The sequence below is a fragment of the Diplotaxodon limnothrissa genome, linkage group LG5 (genome assembly GCF_057381915.1).
Source record: "Diplotaxodon limnothrissa isolate DT_005_m linkage group LG5, D_limnothrissa_male_GT1.1, whole genome shotgun sequence".
NCBI classification, from domain to species: Eukaryota; Metazoa; Chordata; class Actinopteri; order Cichliformes; family Cichlidae; genus Diplotaxodon; species Diplotaxodon limnothrissa.
The window spans coordinates 27,716,409-27,733,926 of NC_140600.1; the positions used below are offsets into that span (position 1 = coordinate 27,716,409).

General features: G+C 39.8%; 1 protein-coding gene across 1 annotated transcript in view; it reads right to left on the reverse strand.

Annotated features, from left to right (window-relative positions):
• Window positions 1–807: 807 nt before the first annotated feature.
• Window positions 808–17,518, reverse strand: part of LOC146632528 (uncharacterized) — a 43,989-nt gene continuing 27,278 nt past the window's right edge. The window contains exon 7 of the mRNA XM_085353526.1: window positions 808–916. Within this exon, the coding sequence (XP_085209652.1) occupies window positions 808–916 (109 nt within the window). The remainder of the gene's footprint in view (window positions 917–17,518) is intronic.

Sequence of the window (17,518 nt, forward strand, 5' to 3'; positions counted from 1 at the left end):
GCAACTGCTGCTTGCCCTTTTCAACAAGGCACACACACACACACACACACGCACACACACACACACGCACACAGACAGACACACACACACACACACACACACACACGCACACAGACAGACAGACACACACACACATACGCGAACACAGACAAACGCACGCACGCACGCACACACACACGTGCGCACACACACGCACGCAGATAAACACACACGCACACACACACATGCACGCACACACACATGCACACAGACAGACACAGACACACACACGCGCGCACACAGACAAACACACACATGCACGCACACACACACGTGCGCACGCACGCAGATAAACACACACACACACACATGCTGTGAAGAAGGTGAAGATGTCTCAAATATGAAGGTTGACAATATGACATCCATCATATATGGATGTCATATGTGGTGGCTGTCGAGCAGCTACCTTCAAAAGTCAGGTGAGAAGTCTGTCACCGGTATCTGGTTGTCATATTTATGAGGAGGTAGTTGATTGTGACACTGCCCCCTGGTGATAGTAAACACCTGCACAGCTATGTGTAGGCTCTGATGCCGGCCCCTTAGTCACAATTTTTTCAGCCAGGAGTCTGTAGCTTGTGTACCATTATACACACTATTTGACTTTCTATTAAGAACTCCTTTTTAAGGTTAAAGAAATGATTGACTGCACTAAATCACCTTATAAATATGAATCCTTCTTGTGACAAATATTTATCCCAGCTTAAAAAGGATGACAAGCTGTTCTTTACAAGCATCCATATGAGACCAGCTGGGATTGACAGACCCATCTCACACTGTCATAATGTGCTGCATCACAGGACCAACTCCAAAGGACACCTTATACCGTTCACCTTCTTGAAACAGCAGGGGCATGGGCAATGTGGCAGTCTTTGCTTCTCTGGGAATAGGAACAGATTGGCTCCATATGAGATAAAATTCTGATTTGGGACCACAGACTGTTTATAAAAGATATCCTTTCCTGGTCTAAAAAGTTGGTGCAGTTTACTTTTCTGAGTTTGCATGTTTGGTAAAGTAAATAAGTAGTAAATAAGTCAAACTAAATAAGTAAAAGGTATCATGCAGCTTGTAGTATATAGTGCTTACATGGTTTGGAAGACCAAATATGTTCCATATAAATGCCAGTTCCTAAAAGGAAACCAATGCAAGAAAAGGCACGGTGAATTAAACCAGAGAAAACAAAATTGCTTTGAAAAAAAGGAAAGAAAATTAGAGCTATAACAGAGTAGTGTTTCAAACTAAAGATGTTGCAAACCTCCAAACTTATTTTTTGGGTCAGAGATTATAAACAGCCTTCTTTCCTGCTCTTTGTTTTGAATTTAATCTGATCATAGGTCGTCACCAATTCTTTGTCTTTTAAACCCTTTCCAGACATTGCTGGCAATTACATATGCAGTTTCTGCCAAGTTGGAAAACAAAACCTCTGATGTATAAGATCTTTATTTATTTTCATGGATCTATTTAATTTTATTTATGAAGTCAACTTATAATACTGGGGTGGCCTTAAAGTTCTTCTTCACAGAACAGAAGACATAAAGTCAGATTAAAAGTGAATGTAATAGAAAACAACTTAGAACAAATTGCAGGAAATGAGGTCGCTGTGTGTGTCTGCATGTGTTTGTGCAAGAAACATTATATTTATTTTCTGACCTCTTTATTCTGTGTCCTCGGGGCTAATGTCAGTATTCAGATCACACAAAGCCATGAAATAGATTCAAACTTAAACACTACATCTTAATCCACCATTTGTTTACCCAACTGAAAATGTGGAGCGTTTTCTACATTTCATACACACTAGACACACATGGCGAATACAGAAATGCTAAAGACATTGCACTCAGTTGTGTGATGGAACAGAGACTTTCAGGTCAGTTATTCAGCCATCCAAGATGAACTTTGCACAAAGTACAGTATATATATGTGTGAAAAACCATATATATATGGATATATATTGTGATTGTTCTGTGGTCTCAAAGGTACGGTGGCCCCTAGAGACAAAGCACGTACAAACTCCAAAACACTTGCAAAATCCAAAACACGTACAAACTCCAAAACACTTGCAAACTCCAAAACACATGCAAATTCCAAAACACAACGGAAGTGCTCCAGGACGCTAGGGGCAGTGTTGAGCTCGATTTGCAAAATAAACGGCAAGTTTGTCTGTATGGGACGGTCTAGTCTCCGTCGCGCTTCCCAGGTTGCCTAGCAACCATGATACTAACCGCTGGAAACGTGTCATACAACTTGGTTTGACAGAAATGAGGGAGAACATATTTTGTTCATTTGTTTGTTTGTTTCTACAAGAGCTTTGTGTGGTTTGATAAGTATCTGAGGCTGAGACCACAGGACAGTAAAACATGATTTTTGGGCTTCATTTCTGTACTGAACAGTTATTTCAAGATTAGTTAGTAAATAACAATTAGCTGATGTTGTTCATGAGACTAAAGTCATATCACTTTGGTAATGTAAATATAATATGGCCAATATTATAGTTATTATATTAATTATTAGCTATTACAGCAGTGAACATGAACTCTGTGTCAAATACTGAGCTTCAGTACAGATTCAAGTTGCAGTTATTTATATGTCTTATCACCTTAAATCTTCACTCAAAGACAAGTATCTTTGACAGTGTATATATAGGTGTATCATATATAAGAGACAAATGTTGTTTCTTCAGTATGTTGGCATTACTAAATTTGGCTCATTGCTTACATATATTTATAAAAAGAAAATGTACAAGCTGTGATAACTGTGTCTGATAAAATGAAGAGTAGACTGATATATGAAATATTCCTTTATTGGGTGAGAAAATCAGACCATGTCATAACTGCTTTAAGTCATACAGAATAGATATCAGAGCCTTAAACAGGCTGGCTTCTGCTAAATGGGTCAAACTGGGCAGAAAGTATACAAACACATAACATCCTTATAGAATATGATGTAACACTATAGATCAACTTACCTCAGAATATATAAAGCATATAAACAATTACAGCAATATGATGCAACAAACACAGCAGTGCTACTAATCCAAAATACTCAAAGCTTCATAGAACTGAAACAAACATTTATTTTTAGGTCCATTCTGCTGCTCAAAAGCTCAACACTGCCCCTAGCGTCCTGGAGCACTTCCGTTGTGTTTTGGAATTTGCATGTGTTTTTGAGTTTGCAAGTGTTTTGGATTTTGCAAGTGTTTTGGACTTTGTACGTGTTTTGGAGTTTGCATGTGTTTTTTAGTTTGCAAGTGTTTTGGATTTTGCAAGTGTTTTGGAGTTTGTATGTGTTTTGGAATTTGCATGTGTTTTGGAGTTTGCATGTGCTTTGGAGTTTGCAAGTGTTTTGGAGTTTGTACGTGCTTTGTCTCTAGGGGCCACCGTACAAAGGTGCCTACAGGACTACATTTATAGTAAAAACAATTTATAGATTTTAAGGCTGGTCCACCAATGAATTAATGCATGCAGAAGTTGCATTACCAGCAAAAAACAGCAAAAAACATATGAAGTGCACTCCAGGGTCCCTGGAAACAATTAAGCTAGGTGGCTCATAAATATTTACATATAAATGTGTTAATAATTTCTGTTTAAATGCTTTCCTGAGATTATTTTCAGGCTGACTTAAAATATTTCCCTCTGCTGTTACTGCAGCTTACTGCAACTTTTGCATATGTGTCCATACGAGGCAAAGTGCAAAATGGACATGGTCAACAGCGTGTCTATTACACGCTTTTACCATGCAATATGCAACAAAAATATAATGGACTCTATGTTCTGACACCTTTCTATCAGAACCAGCACGAACACTTCTAGCAATTTGAATTCCAATAGTTCACCCTTACCTTCCAATGACCCCGTCGCCCTTCATTGGACCACTTTTATAGATATTGACTAATACAGACCAGAAACACCACACAAGAAGTGCAGTTTTGGAGATGTCTAGAGATCTTAACTTGGCCCTTGTCAGCGTTGCTCAAATCCATACACTTTCCCATTTTCCTGCTTCTAACACATCAACTTTGAGCACAAAAACTAACAAGTGCCATGATAAAGAGGACGAGCTAATCAGAGCCTCATGTCTATAATATGACATACCCCTCCTAATGCTACATCTCTGCGGTGGCAACCTCCCACACCAGATGAATGCATTCTGACACCCCCTAATAACTAGGAATGGATTGAGAACACACAGAAAGCCAGCGGCACTATCCTGACCTCCAGCCTCACAAAATCCAATCTGATAGAGCATTTGCACAAAGCCTAATCTATGGATCTGATTTCACAGCTGTTACAGCTCGCTCAAAAGACCACAACACTGATTTAGAGCCAAAGAAACGCCATTTACTAACAATAAAGGAATAAAAAATGTCACGTTTGAGGAATGAGGAGAGGCAGGGGAAAGGAATGAGAGACTAAGTACAGGAAGAACCAACTTACCAAGCAACCGACAGCAGAAGACACAAAGACACAAGGGAATTGGAAGTTTTACCTAAGTTTGTGGTTAGATTCATTTTGCAGCTTTGCTCATAGTAACAATATCGAATTAAATATAAAAATTATGCTACTGCAGGGACATTTTTGTTACCACTTTGAGCTTCTTCCATGAAATGATGCCTGCATGACTAATCCTGGGACAAGTTAAGGTAAAATGGCTAGGGATTATAAAGTGCCTGGTTATGGGATATGGTTGAGGGTGGTGTTGGGGCATCATTCATCTTTGCACCATGTAAGTCAGCAGAAATGGCATGACAAGGAAAAAAAAAGATAACATGTAAAATTACTTTACATGTCAGTCATGCAACATTTCATGATAGCGGGCTGGCTTTGAATTCTCTTGTACCCTGCCTCTGAGCATATCTTGGTATATTACCTTTAATATTTAAAAGTTAAGGGGAACATTACACTCTTCATGTTTTTTTCTCTTTGTCAGCTCCATTCTGCCTCAGGCTCATCGAGTCACACTTACTTGCAGTGGGAGGTTTTGGGTACGGCTACACAGCAGCTTGAGATTAAACTCATTATTTACTCCCCCTTATGTCAAAAGAGTCAGTTAACAACATACCAACCTCAAAACAACCTCAAAAATGTAAAACATTCAAAAACAATTTTACACAGAAAAAAGAAAAATGTGTGGTTTGTGATGGATTTTGTGTGTGTGACTGGTGTACCTTGTACCTCCATTTTTAACAGGACTACCTTTACACCTTAAGAACTTTTGGCCTTTTTCCCAGCTTTCACATGGCTGCTTGAGGATAGTGTCTTTGTTTTAGACTAAAACTCGCCCTTTCATAAACTTGTGGTTGGGTCCTCACAGTTACTCAATAAACATAAATGTGTATTAGTATTCCATGATAATACTTTATTGTTATCTGAGTCTGATTCATTCAAATAAATGCTTGAATAGCTTGAGGGAAGGAAACAATCCATCTGTGATGAGGTCTGGGTCTGTACCAATGAACATCATACTTAAAAAGAAAGGAGACCATAATAAGCCCTTTTCCACAAAAAAATATTCAAAGACATTATTTTTCAATTAGAGTACATCAGAAGTGAATTAAACCTCTGGGCACAGATCTAGTCAGTTAAGAGGTAGAGGAGGTTGTTTGGTTGATACATTTCATTTTCATCAAACATGTGGCATCCTTTCATTCTTAACACATTACCCAGTCATATCAGTATAGATATACAGAATATTTTTCTTTTTCACAGTTAGATCTGATGTGTATTCAAAGTGTCCCTTCCCATATGGTAAAGATATATATAAATCTTATAAAGTTTGTATCTGTCTTGTGTGAAACTTGTATGAAAAGCATATAAGAGTGAAAACAGATATAAGATCCCTTGAAAAATTAAAATTATATAATGAAACTTGTATGTTTTGGATACTTACTAAAACAATATATGAAAGTAATGAGAAAGTGGCCACTTTCATGAGTAAATCATGTAAACCTTATATGATTACTCATGAAAGTGGCCACTTTCATGAGTAATCATATAGAAGTTTTTACTATTTCTTTTCCATATGGGTTTAGGAGTCTATGTTAGTCATACTGTTCATTTTGCAAGGGCGTTTCCCTGCCCCAAAGAACTAGACACAGAATGTGCTTCTTTCCTTTGATGGCATGCTGGGGCTCTGCTTCAGATTTGTTATTTTGGCTCAACATATGTTGAACATGTGAAATTAAATAAGTTACATATGTAAGTGATGCAATGTTTGACTTAAAGAATTTTACCTTTCTGGAGAAACATAAAAGTAGGGTGACAGGGGAGGGAGGGGGGTAAAAGAGTAAAACTGTAGAATACTACTACTACTACTGCCCATTACTCCTCCCAGGGTATGGGCTGCCAAAAGTAGATCTCCAGAGTTTTCTGTCCTGGACCATTCTTTCTAGATGGGTCCCGTTGTAGCCCATCTTTTTTGCTTCTGCCTCGAGGTCTCGTCACCAGTTTTTGGTCAACTTACTTGAAAAAAGTAATCAGTAACTAATTACCGATTACTCTCCCCAAAAAGTAATCCTGTTACTTTACTGATTACTTATTTTCAAAAGTAATTAATTACTTAGTTACTTAGTTACTTTTTAAAAACACGATTTACAACCTGAAGAGGTGATAAAGCGATGGATCTTTCAGCCCAATTCTACTTTTTCTGGATAATCCATCATACAAAATGTAATCAAATGGAAAAGTCTCTTTTTAAAACTTTTTTTATTAGTTTTAACCTTTTAACTTTATGCATCAAGCAAAAATTTAATTATATGCAACATTCTCTGACTGGAAGAAATTTTTTTAACATTTAAACTTATTTTCTGCACATTCCAGCACATAAAATATATTTCTTTTGTGTGTTTACACTCACCCTTTCAAATAGATGCAAGTAAAACACAGCAGAAAATAAATAACATCAAAGACTAGCGGTCCTGTTGCTCTATTTTCACCTGTAAAGCAGGAGTGGCATAGGCGGAGGTGTGCTTTGGTGCAGGTGTGCCGCAGCGGTCAGTGGAAGAATCCGCGACTTTCTCTGTGAGTTTCCCATTACGTCGTAGCGCACTCGGTGCTTGCTTGGAAGTTTAGGGGGGGGGTTTCGCTTTAAAAAGAAGTTTTCTTCCCACGCACAACGGACACTGTTTTTGTCACTTTTTATGGAATCAAACTCAAAATAAGGTCTGTACTTCCACGACCCGTCTAGGGCCAGGCCATAACATGAGTGAGGCACTCGCTTCCCCCCCAAGACCCAAGCAGCCACAAGAAACAAAACCGGTAGATACAAGGTGATTTATTTACAATGTGAAATAAAGGAACCAAAACGGGAGTGTCAACACTTCAGGGTGAGCCAAGGCCAAAACAATAAACAAAACAAATCTACACAAATCCCGCACCCCTGACCTTACCAAAACAAAGTCAAAAATAAAGACAGAGTCTGACCTCCTTAACTAACTCAAAACAGGAGAAAACGGGTGATCAAAAGAAACGGCAGCTCACCCCTACCCACTCCACTTCCACAACTTTCAAGCGCACTGCAGCCAGCGGGTGCCACAGGAATACTGCTGGGTCATGAGGAGAAACGCGAGGACCTCTGGCCACTGTAGCACTCCAGCCTCCTATTAATGGGCGGGTCCTCCAGCTGGAACCAGTCACATCGGGCGGTGTATCCATGCACCAATCGGAGCAGGGCCCTGGCACAGCTAAATTAACATAAAAAAACACAACACCTGCACAAAACAAACACATGGACATGCCAGTTCGTAACAGCTGGATGAAGGTGACTCTTGCTTTGCCAATCCTTGCCTTGCAAAGTAGAAGAATGACTCAATAAACATCAAGGCTAGCTGGGTGGGTATCTAGTTGGAGAATGCTTAAAAGAAAAGCACAGCAAATTGATTAATGCATTGTATTTCCTATAGCCCCTTAAAAATAAAAGCCTCCTGCTTATTTGTGAGTAGCAAGCTTCGGATGTGAAGCTGGTTAAAATCTTTGTTGTGCTTCAGCAGTGAATTCACACAAGCTCTGATAGACTTACAGTGGCATGGTGATATCCTGCGGATTCTCTGGCTTCCTGCATGTTAGGTTAACTGGTGATTCTAAATATGCCATAGGTGTGGATGCTGCTGCACTGAATAAAAAGCTGTATGAATATATGGATGCGAATTGCAGTGTGGCGTGGTGTGAATAATCAATAAGACTACAAAATCTCTACATACATGGCATTTCAAAGCAAACAATATAATATCTGCAACCAGACACGAGAAGTACAGTCTTGGGGTATACATGGTACTTGAACATATTCCTCTTTAAACAAAGTGTTTATATATATATATATAAATAAACACTACATCTGGTTTTCTTCACACAACAGTCAAAAGCATCCTTGTTCTTTTAAAATTAGTTGAGATTAAGAAAACCCCAAAAGAAAACTAAAAAAAAAACAAGTAAGAAATAAAACAAGTAAAGAGTGAAATCCCAGAGGTAGTTAGTTAGTTAGTTAGTATTGGCTGATGTTGAGCTAATGGTGCTAATAACACATTTACTCACTATTCATCTGCTCCTAATTTCTGCTCATGTATTTAGGCCTCTATGATCGATTGCAGCTCGTCCTTTGATAGCTGCATTCTTTTTAAGAGCTAACGTTTTATAGACCTTAGTTTCAAATCATACACTGACATAATGCATCTTTATTCAGCCAACATGTTTATTTTCTCTCACTTTTTTGTTTCTCTTTAGCACTTTGCAGATGAGCACAGAAAACACACTCAGAAATTTGCTTGTATTTTAAGAAAAAAAAAGGTATGGGCATCATTTGCAATATTTTAATATCTTAACTTTATTTTCCCCAGTTTACACAAAGGTTCTCCCTAGCATAAATTTTTGTACCTAAAGGCAATCATGTGTGCCTTTCTGATCTAAATGTAGATATGAGGTAACCTGTATTTGTCAAATAACAAAATGCAATTGGAAACTTTAAAGTTTTACCATTTTATTATTCATTAAAACTAAATCAAAAACATATATTACCTCCTGACAACTTATATTCTGCATCTGTGGGAGACTTTCAGATTTTATAGGAAAAGATGAGACTTTTATTTGGACAGAGTCAGAAGTTAACAAAAGGCCATCAAGCCATCTGCCTTCTTCCTTTTATCTAATTCAGGATCTCAGGTTTGGGAGCAGCTGGAGCCAGCTTTGAGAAGTGGAGTATACCCTGGAAAGGTTGCCAGTATGTCAAGAAACAAAAACAACTAGCCACACTTATGGGATCAAATTAGAAAACCCATCATTAAATAACATGTGTATGGTCCGGTCTGTGCTGCCTCTCTGTTTGGTGATAATTTGAGATGTGCTTAGTTATGCACTTTTAAAAAAATGTGTATTGTTTGTATTGTTACTTAAAGGTGCACATTTGTGACCAGAATTAATGACTGACCTCTATAAGGTAGAAACTAAAAGGGTAAAAACACCCCCCTGTAAAAAGTACAAAGTCTATACGTTTTTCCTGCAAAGGTACTATGAGGTGCTTTTCTGAAAGCTGACCTTCTGATATGTATATTAGTACCACGTGAATGCATGGCTACTTTTAATCAGGATGTGAGCTGTCAGGCTAGAGCAGGCAGAGGTTAAACTTTTAATCAGGGCTCACATGATCTGATTGACTAGTGAGCTCATTCTATCATTTGTCATATGTGAATATCAAACTGATGTTTGACATAATGACCCAATTATCCTCTGAAAACAAATCCAATGATTGCTACTTAGAGACTTTTCTGCTTTTACATGGGACACTGCTTTAGATGCAGATCTGGAAACAAGAAAGAAGAAAAACTAAGTGAAAATGTTCTAGAACCAATGTCAGAAAATTAATCAGAGTTATAGAATTACAGGCATTTGCACTTTTTTTAAAATCAAAGAGCAGATTAAAATGCTCATGGACACTACCCAATATAAAACTGACAGATGAAATCTTTTTTATCAGCGTTAGTTTTCAGAGATTTTTCAAACTAAAGTCAACAAAATCATCCACTTCATGTGTTATTATGCTTTAAAAAGCATGGAAACGCTTGTGCAGGCGAGATCTATGTCCCTGCTGTGGAATCATTAGACCAAACACTTTGAAAAGTAATAACTGATGCTTATGGTTTGATGTTTTTAATTTTGAAACTCAGCACGACAGTACGTCGACACTGGAGACAGCAAGTGAAGTGTCAGCAGCTCAGGCCTCTAAATTACACCACTGTCACAGTAATTCGATGACATGTTCTGTTCCATGAAAATTATATTAAATCATATTTATTAAATTCCATATAAGATTTTTTTTGTAGTTTGGTCAGATATTTCTGTATCTGGAAGGCAGTGAGAGTAGTAAGTTAATATCTAGATATTGCACTGCATGCTGAGCTGATATTTCTCACATAAAGAGACCATTTTTTCTCAAATTATTATTCTCTTACTCATGGAAGTGGGTTTGTTTAAGCATAAATGCTTAAAATGCATCAACTAGTTTCAAAATATGACACCAATTGAGATGATATTAGAAAGCAACAGACAAACTGGAAATACTCAGTGTAGTTTAGACCTCCATGCAGGAGGCAGAGCACATAAAACCTACTCCTTTGTTATAAATGCACTGGATTATTACCGTCACTATTCTCACATGCACAACAAACATCACACAGATTTTCTATTAAGAAGTTGTTGTTTTAAAGACTGTCCCGAATTTGAAAATGTGGCACAAAAACAAACCAATGGAGGCCCAGTACAGTGCAATCAGATGAAGAGTTTATTCAGAACACACCATGGGAAGAAGCACACAGCATCACATCAGCAGACTTCTTCGCCCAAAAATACACAAAAGAGTTGCTTTTATAACGTCAGGGTTAAACGCCCCTTCTCGTGTTCTAAGAACATAATTTGCATCTTAAGAACATTATTTGCATCTTTTACAGACAATGATCAATTTTTAGAGCTAAAGGCAGACACAGAAGTTCCTCTTTCTAGCATCTTTTCCAAATATGGCGATGATTTCAGGCCCTGAAGGCCCCCGTGGACTTGCCCTCCTCTCTGACACATCTTCTGTCACCTGTTACTAAGCAAACTCAAATGCAACAGGTTGCTGAATAGATTCAGGCCTTTGCTCAGGCCTGTTCCTAGATTGTATGTATTATATATGTTTTGCAAGCGTGTATGCAGTTTTAACCCTCTATAGCTCCAAGTCACTTACACAATAGATCGTCCGGACATCTCGCCAAACAAGGCTTATGACCTTTCCTTAAAGGTCATAAGCCGGCAGGTTTAATAATTGTGGCTCAAGAGTTGGGAGTTCGCCTTGTAATCGGAAGGTTGCCGGTTCGAGCCCCGGCTTGGACAGTCTCAGTCTCAGACACTTCACCCGTTGCCTACTGGTGGTGGTCAGAGGGCCCGGTGGCGCCAGTGTCCGGCAGCCTCACCTCTGTCAGTGCGCCCCAGGGTGGCTGTGGCTACAATATAGCTTTCCATCACCAGTGTGTGAATGGGTGGATGACTGGATGTGTAAAGCGCTTTGGGGTCCTTAGGGACTAGTAAAGCGCTATACAAATACAGGCCATTTACCATGATTAAAAAGGCTAAAGCTAACACTGAAACTAAGAAACACTAAGGATTTTCAAACAATGAAAAGTAAACAAAAAAAATCCTCTCTGGAAACAGAAACTAAACTTTTTTTTTTTTTGAATCTGCGTTCGACTACTCCGCCTAGGCTGCACTGTCGAGCGCAGATCCACTGAGCGCTCCACACAGACAGCATAGTCAGAAGGAAGAGCGCAGGGCAAGCTAGCGAGACAGAAGTTAAGCTCTCCTTGCAACATGGCAAATTGAACCTCCCCCACCCTCATTCAGATCTGGTGTTTGGAATTATTTTGGTTTTCATGTGAGGTATGACCCTGAAGGTAAGCGCTCATGGACTAAAGTAAAACAGTATGTTGGATGTGCCACGCAATGCTCAATTACATGGGTGGGAGCTAGTGTGTTAGCGCAGTTAGCTCGTTAACGTGTTGGCCGTCTAGCCCCATGCACGGGTAGGGTTGCCAACTCCCTGAAAAATAAATAAGGGACACCTCGTGGCCAGGGCCGGGCGACCCAATTGTCTTCACCCTTCCCAGTGTGGTGAATTTTCTAGCTCTTTTTTTGTGTGTGAAATTATTTTTTTAACCCTTTGACTTGAATTTGATTTAAGTAGATGTGTATTCTTTGTGATATGAACACATGTGAAACAAATGATAATTTAGCCATTTATTTTTAGCTCAAAATGACAACATTAACACAATAAAACAGGTCTCTTTCTTAAACAGAAGCCTGTCATGCTTAACTTTTGAGAATATAAGTAAATCTTTCTTTAAAAGAACTCTGTCCTGCTTAACTTAAAATAATAGAAAACAATAGAAAGAAAAATATTCTTGTAACAGTGCACATTTAGTGCATTTAGTACAATTGGCTTCAGCTGAGGTATTATTTCAGCTTTTCTAATGCTAATCAGCTGCTCCTGTTTGTAAACCCGCTTGTTCCCATGATTACGCATCTTAACTCATCATCATTATTCACCTATGTATTACTTTTATGTATTAGTCATCTATTTGTTGTAATCATCTATCCTTGCAGTTGTTTATTACACAAAATAAATTATATTATCACACTTCTGGCCACATAGCGCTGATATTCACTGCACATGCCCATATTAACTTTTTCCAGCCAGGTGTTTTCCTTTTCCCATTCTTCCCTTTGTCTGAGGGGAACAAACATTGCTGCTCTAATGCTGGGCTTACACCGTGCGGTTTTAGGCCCATTTTGAGCCGATTTTTGAGTGATCGGACCGATTTTGGCCTTCATCGTGCATCGTGTAGTATACGTGGGGTAACGAGAAGTGATTAACACCTCACGACCAGCTCCCGATCATCAATCGCTCGTGAGGTTCTCACCACAGGCGCTCACACTGCTCGCGCGCAAACACGTAAACGTTGGTGTAAAAGATGGAGCAGCACGGCTGTGCAGCGTGTGATCTGGACACAAGCGATGGAGGCACAACTTGTAGAACTTTGGAAAGCTCATCCGAGCCTTTTCGATGTGGCATCACAAAATTATCACGACCACAACAACCGTGAAAACAGTTGGATTTACACTGCTGCTCAATCACAGCTGCCTGATGAGTGTTTTTCATTAGCAATTTAGCAAAGTTGATGGTGGTGGTGTGTGTGTCTGTGTGAGTGTAAGACGGAGAGAGAGAGAGCGCGACAGATTTTCTGTTATAACCTTCATGTTATGGAGGCACAGTGTGAGCACTCAGGTCGCATCAGAGCATCGGGCGGTATAGTGTGAGACCCTGCATCGTGACCTACCAACTTCTAACCCCTGCGAGTCAACCGTACAGTTTGAGCAGGTGCTGAATAACGTGACTGAAAAAATCGCACAGTGTTTGCCCAGCTTTAGGTGTACTGTCGTCCGAGACTTGCACCGCAGAGTCGGCGTTTGTTTCCCTGTTGGCCATGCTTCTTGTTGTGGTCATCTGTTGTCTTCCGGTATTTTCTCCGTAAGCGACCTTTCCTCGACCAATGAGATGAGCGGTAATCTGAATTGTCATACTCGAATTGTCATAAGTGTGCTGTCAGCTCATTGGTCACAAAGCAGGAGAGGGGCTGGGAATTATGTTTTCAAACAAAGCGTTAATTCCATTAAAAGTTATAGACTACTTTTGATTCTCACTGTATTACGGGACAAAGTGCGTCCCTTATTAGCTCAATACGGGACGTGTACTTTTGTTTCGAAATACGGGACGATTCCGTATTTTAAGGGACGGTTGGCAACCCTATGCACGGGGCTATCAGGGGTAGCTCGTTAACGGAGATTTGCCGTGTTGTGGCGTTAAGGTCATTTTAACGAGGTTAACCTGAAAGCACTAGTGGGAACACAACGAATATGACTGCACATCGACGTCCCAGGGCTAGCTATTTTTCCAGTCGGGCTACCAAAATCTATCTCTGCCCTGCCCGTCGGGCTATTGTAGGAAGGAAAAATATATGTCAATGCTTTTGCATTCTTTCGGAAATGTAGCTGGGTAATTATGTCATTGGCATCGGTGAGCCACTGTCAATATGTGACATATTGAAATCGCGTTTGAATTTGCGCTTGTTTTTTTGCTTTCACTTTGCAATCGTGTGAACTGTGTATAGAGAGCGACAGCACTGATCTGTGAGTGATGATAATTTGTGCACCAATTCCTCTGACATTGTCTTATTAATCGTTAGCTTACTACGCAAACATGACAAGTGAAATCTCCCGCAGCTTAAACATGTGAGAGGTTGATCGCGCAGAGGATCGCTGAGCATTATGTGAATGCGTGTGTAAAAGCAGCAGGATATATATTTCAGTTCTGCTGAGCCAAATAAGACAGGTCAGGGTGAAGAAGTGACAGCCAAAGAAAAGCTTACCGCAAAACGGAAAAGTTATGACAAATCAGACTATAAGGCAAAAAGAAAGTGCAGCTTTATGGTTTCATGGACAAAAGAATTTCTGTGGCTGCGAAATGATGAGCTAAATAACCAGGGGTGCACATAAGTGGTCCGCAGGTGCGCATTCGCTGTCAAAATAAAAAACACGCACAAGTGTTAGGGTTGAACTTAAAAACTGTACTTTTGAGTTAAAATATATATTTATAATTTTAATAAATGACAAATTAACTCATTCACTGCCAGCCATTGGCAGTGAATGAGTTAAACCCATTGACTCATTCACTGCCATTGACGGCTATAGACGTCAATCAAATCAAATCAAATCAAATCACTTTTATTGTCACATCACATGTGCAGGTACATTGGTACAGCACATGTGAGTGAAATTCTTGTGTGCGAGCTTCACAAGCAACAGAGTTGTGCAAAATACAATAATGTAAACAAGCAAAATACAAGAATGGCTACATCTGAAACTAATAAATATATGTACAATATATAATAGTATATGCATTTCTGGATGTGTATACTAAATATTTTTCTACGTGTGTGTGTGTGTGTGTGTACACATATTTTACAAATTAAATAGAGTAAACAATAAATAAAATATATAAAATAAAATATACAGAGTGAGACATGTGCAAAACAGTGGCATTACTGTACAGTATGGAGTGCATAATGTTAAAGTTCCAGTAGTGAAGCTGAGGTGTCTATGACGTGTTCAGCAGTCTGATGGCCTGGTGGAAGAAGCTGTCTCTCAGTCTGCTGGTACGGGACCGGATGCTGCAGAACCTCCTTCCTGATGGAAGTAGTCTGAACAGTTTATGGCTGGGGTGACTGGAGTCCTTGATGATCCTCCCCGCTTTCCTCAGGCACCGCTTCCTGTAGATGTCTTGGAGGGAGGGAAGCTCACCTCCAATTATCCGTTCAGAGCACCGCACTACTCGCTGGAGAGCTTTGCAGTTGTAGGCGGTGCTGTTGCCATACCAGGTGGTGATGCATCCAGTGAGGATGCTCTCAATGGCACAGTGATAGAAGGTCCTGAGGATGCGGGGGCTCATGCCGAATCTTTTCAGTCTCCTGTTTTGTTTGTGTGTACTGACCACGTAAGATCCTCAGCCAGATGTACACCAAGGAACCGGAAGCTGCTCACTCTCTCCACAGCAGCGCCGTTGATGGTGATGGGGGTGTGTACTTCTCTGCACCTCCGGAAGTCCACTATCAACTCCTTTGTCTTTGCGACGTTGAGGGTGAGATGGTTGTCTTGACACCAGTGGGTCAGGGCGCTGACCTCCTCCCTGTAAGCCGTCTCATCACCATTGGTGATAAGACCCACCACTGTAGTGTCGTCCGCAAACTTCACAATGATGTTGGAGTTGTTAGTGGCTGTGCAGTCGTAGGTGTAGAGTGAGTATAGGAGAGGGTAGAGCAGGGCGATATGGCCAAAAATATTTATCACGATATATATTTGAAAATTTGCGATAACGATATAACCGACGATATAATTGATGCGAGACAAAATACAACTCCACAACATTACTAGCGCAAAAAGACAACCTTCCATTTATTTTCACTTAAACAAGAAGCTGGTTTTTATGTACATTAAAGCTTTATAAAAATGTAACAGTGCAAATGCAAATTCCTTGCTGAAAGTTTAACCAAAGGCATTTCCAGTAGAAATGGGCTGACATATCCTGAGCATAACCATGTATAATATCCACTGAAGTTAAAAAGAGGTGCTTTGCAACATTAAACTGCAGTGTGCAGTACGCATTTTTCGGACCATAAGGTGCACGGGATTATAAGGCACATTAAGCGAAACAAAGCAGTCAGATAAATCAAACTTTATTAAACTCATTCTTCTTGCTTCCTCCACTTCTGTACCATTGATTCATTAATGTTGAATTCTCTGGCAGCTGCTCTATTCCCATGTTGTTGCAGTATATTAATGACTAACCTCGTATTGTGGATGGATTATCTCAGTTGTTCTCCTGACTGAAGTTTGGTCCGTTTACAGCATCCTGCCATGCGATTGCATTTGTTTCTAACCATGAAGAACCTTCACGTTAACTTTTATAAGTGGAAAAGTGTTAGTGTTCGTCCTCCAGCTTCACTGTTTATGTTATGCTAACATAGCTGTGTCGCTAGCGATCACGTAGCACATCATTATATACCAGCTAGCCCAACTTCAGTAACCCTACAAACGTCACTGCTGTTTAGTTTCCTGTCTTCATTTATGTTGGAAGTGATAGCAGAGCTGTACGTTTGATTTTTTTTCAGAAATCTCTCAGTCAGAACATGCAATATCATGCTTAGGTAACTAGCGAAACTAGCGAGCTAACTTCCGCTAGCTTCCTGCTAACTTCTAACTCCGTTAAATGTAATAACTTTTGTTTTCATGGATGCCTGGAAGTTAAACTTTATAGTTACACCTGGTAAAGCAGCAATGCTGATCGTTTTATTAAAGATGAAAGAATTTAGACAGTTTTTAACTCTAAGTGATGCTGCAGTGTTGTTTGACCTGAAGTATACGGAGTTTAGGACCCAGATTACTCCCAGATTTAAGAGCATCTTAGTCCGACAAATACGACAATAACAACGGCCGCTTGCATGTTCTGCAAAAAAAATGTGCTTTGTTGTGTATCTGACGGACAAACACCAAACCAGTTCCACATCACGGAAGTTGCACCATTTTTACAAACCAATTCTGGTTCATCTGTTTCACTCAACAATCGGCCATGTGCGTATGAAAACAAAGGCACTGCGCATGCGCGTTTTACTCCCATTCTATTGCGATATTTCATTTTCCTATCGTTGCCTAACATTATACCGGTATTACCGTGAACGGTATAATATGGCCCAGCCCTAGGAGAGGGCTCAGTACACACCCCTGTGGAGCACCAGTGTTCAGTGTGATGGGGGATGAGGTGATGCTGCCCAGTCTGACCACTTGGCGTCTGTCAGACAGGAAGCTAAGGATCCAGCTGCAGAGGGAGCTGCTCAGTCCTAGATCCTGCAGTTTCC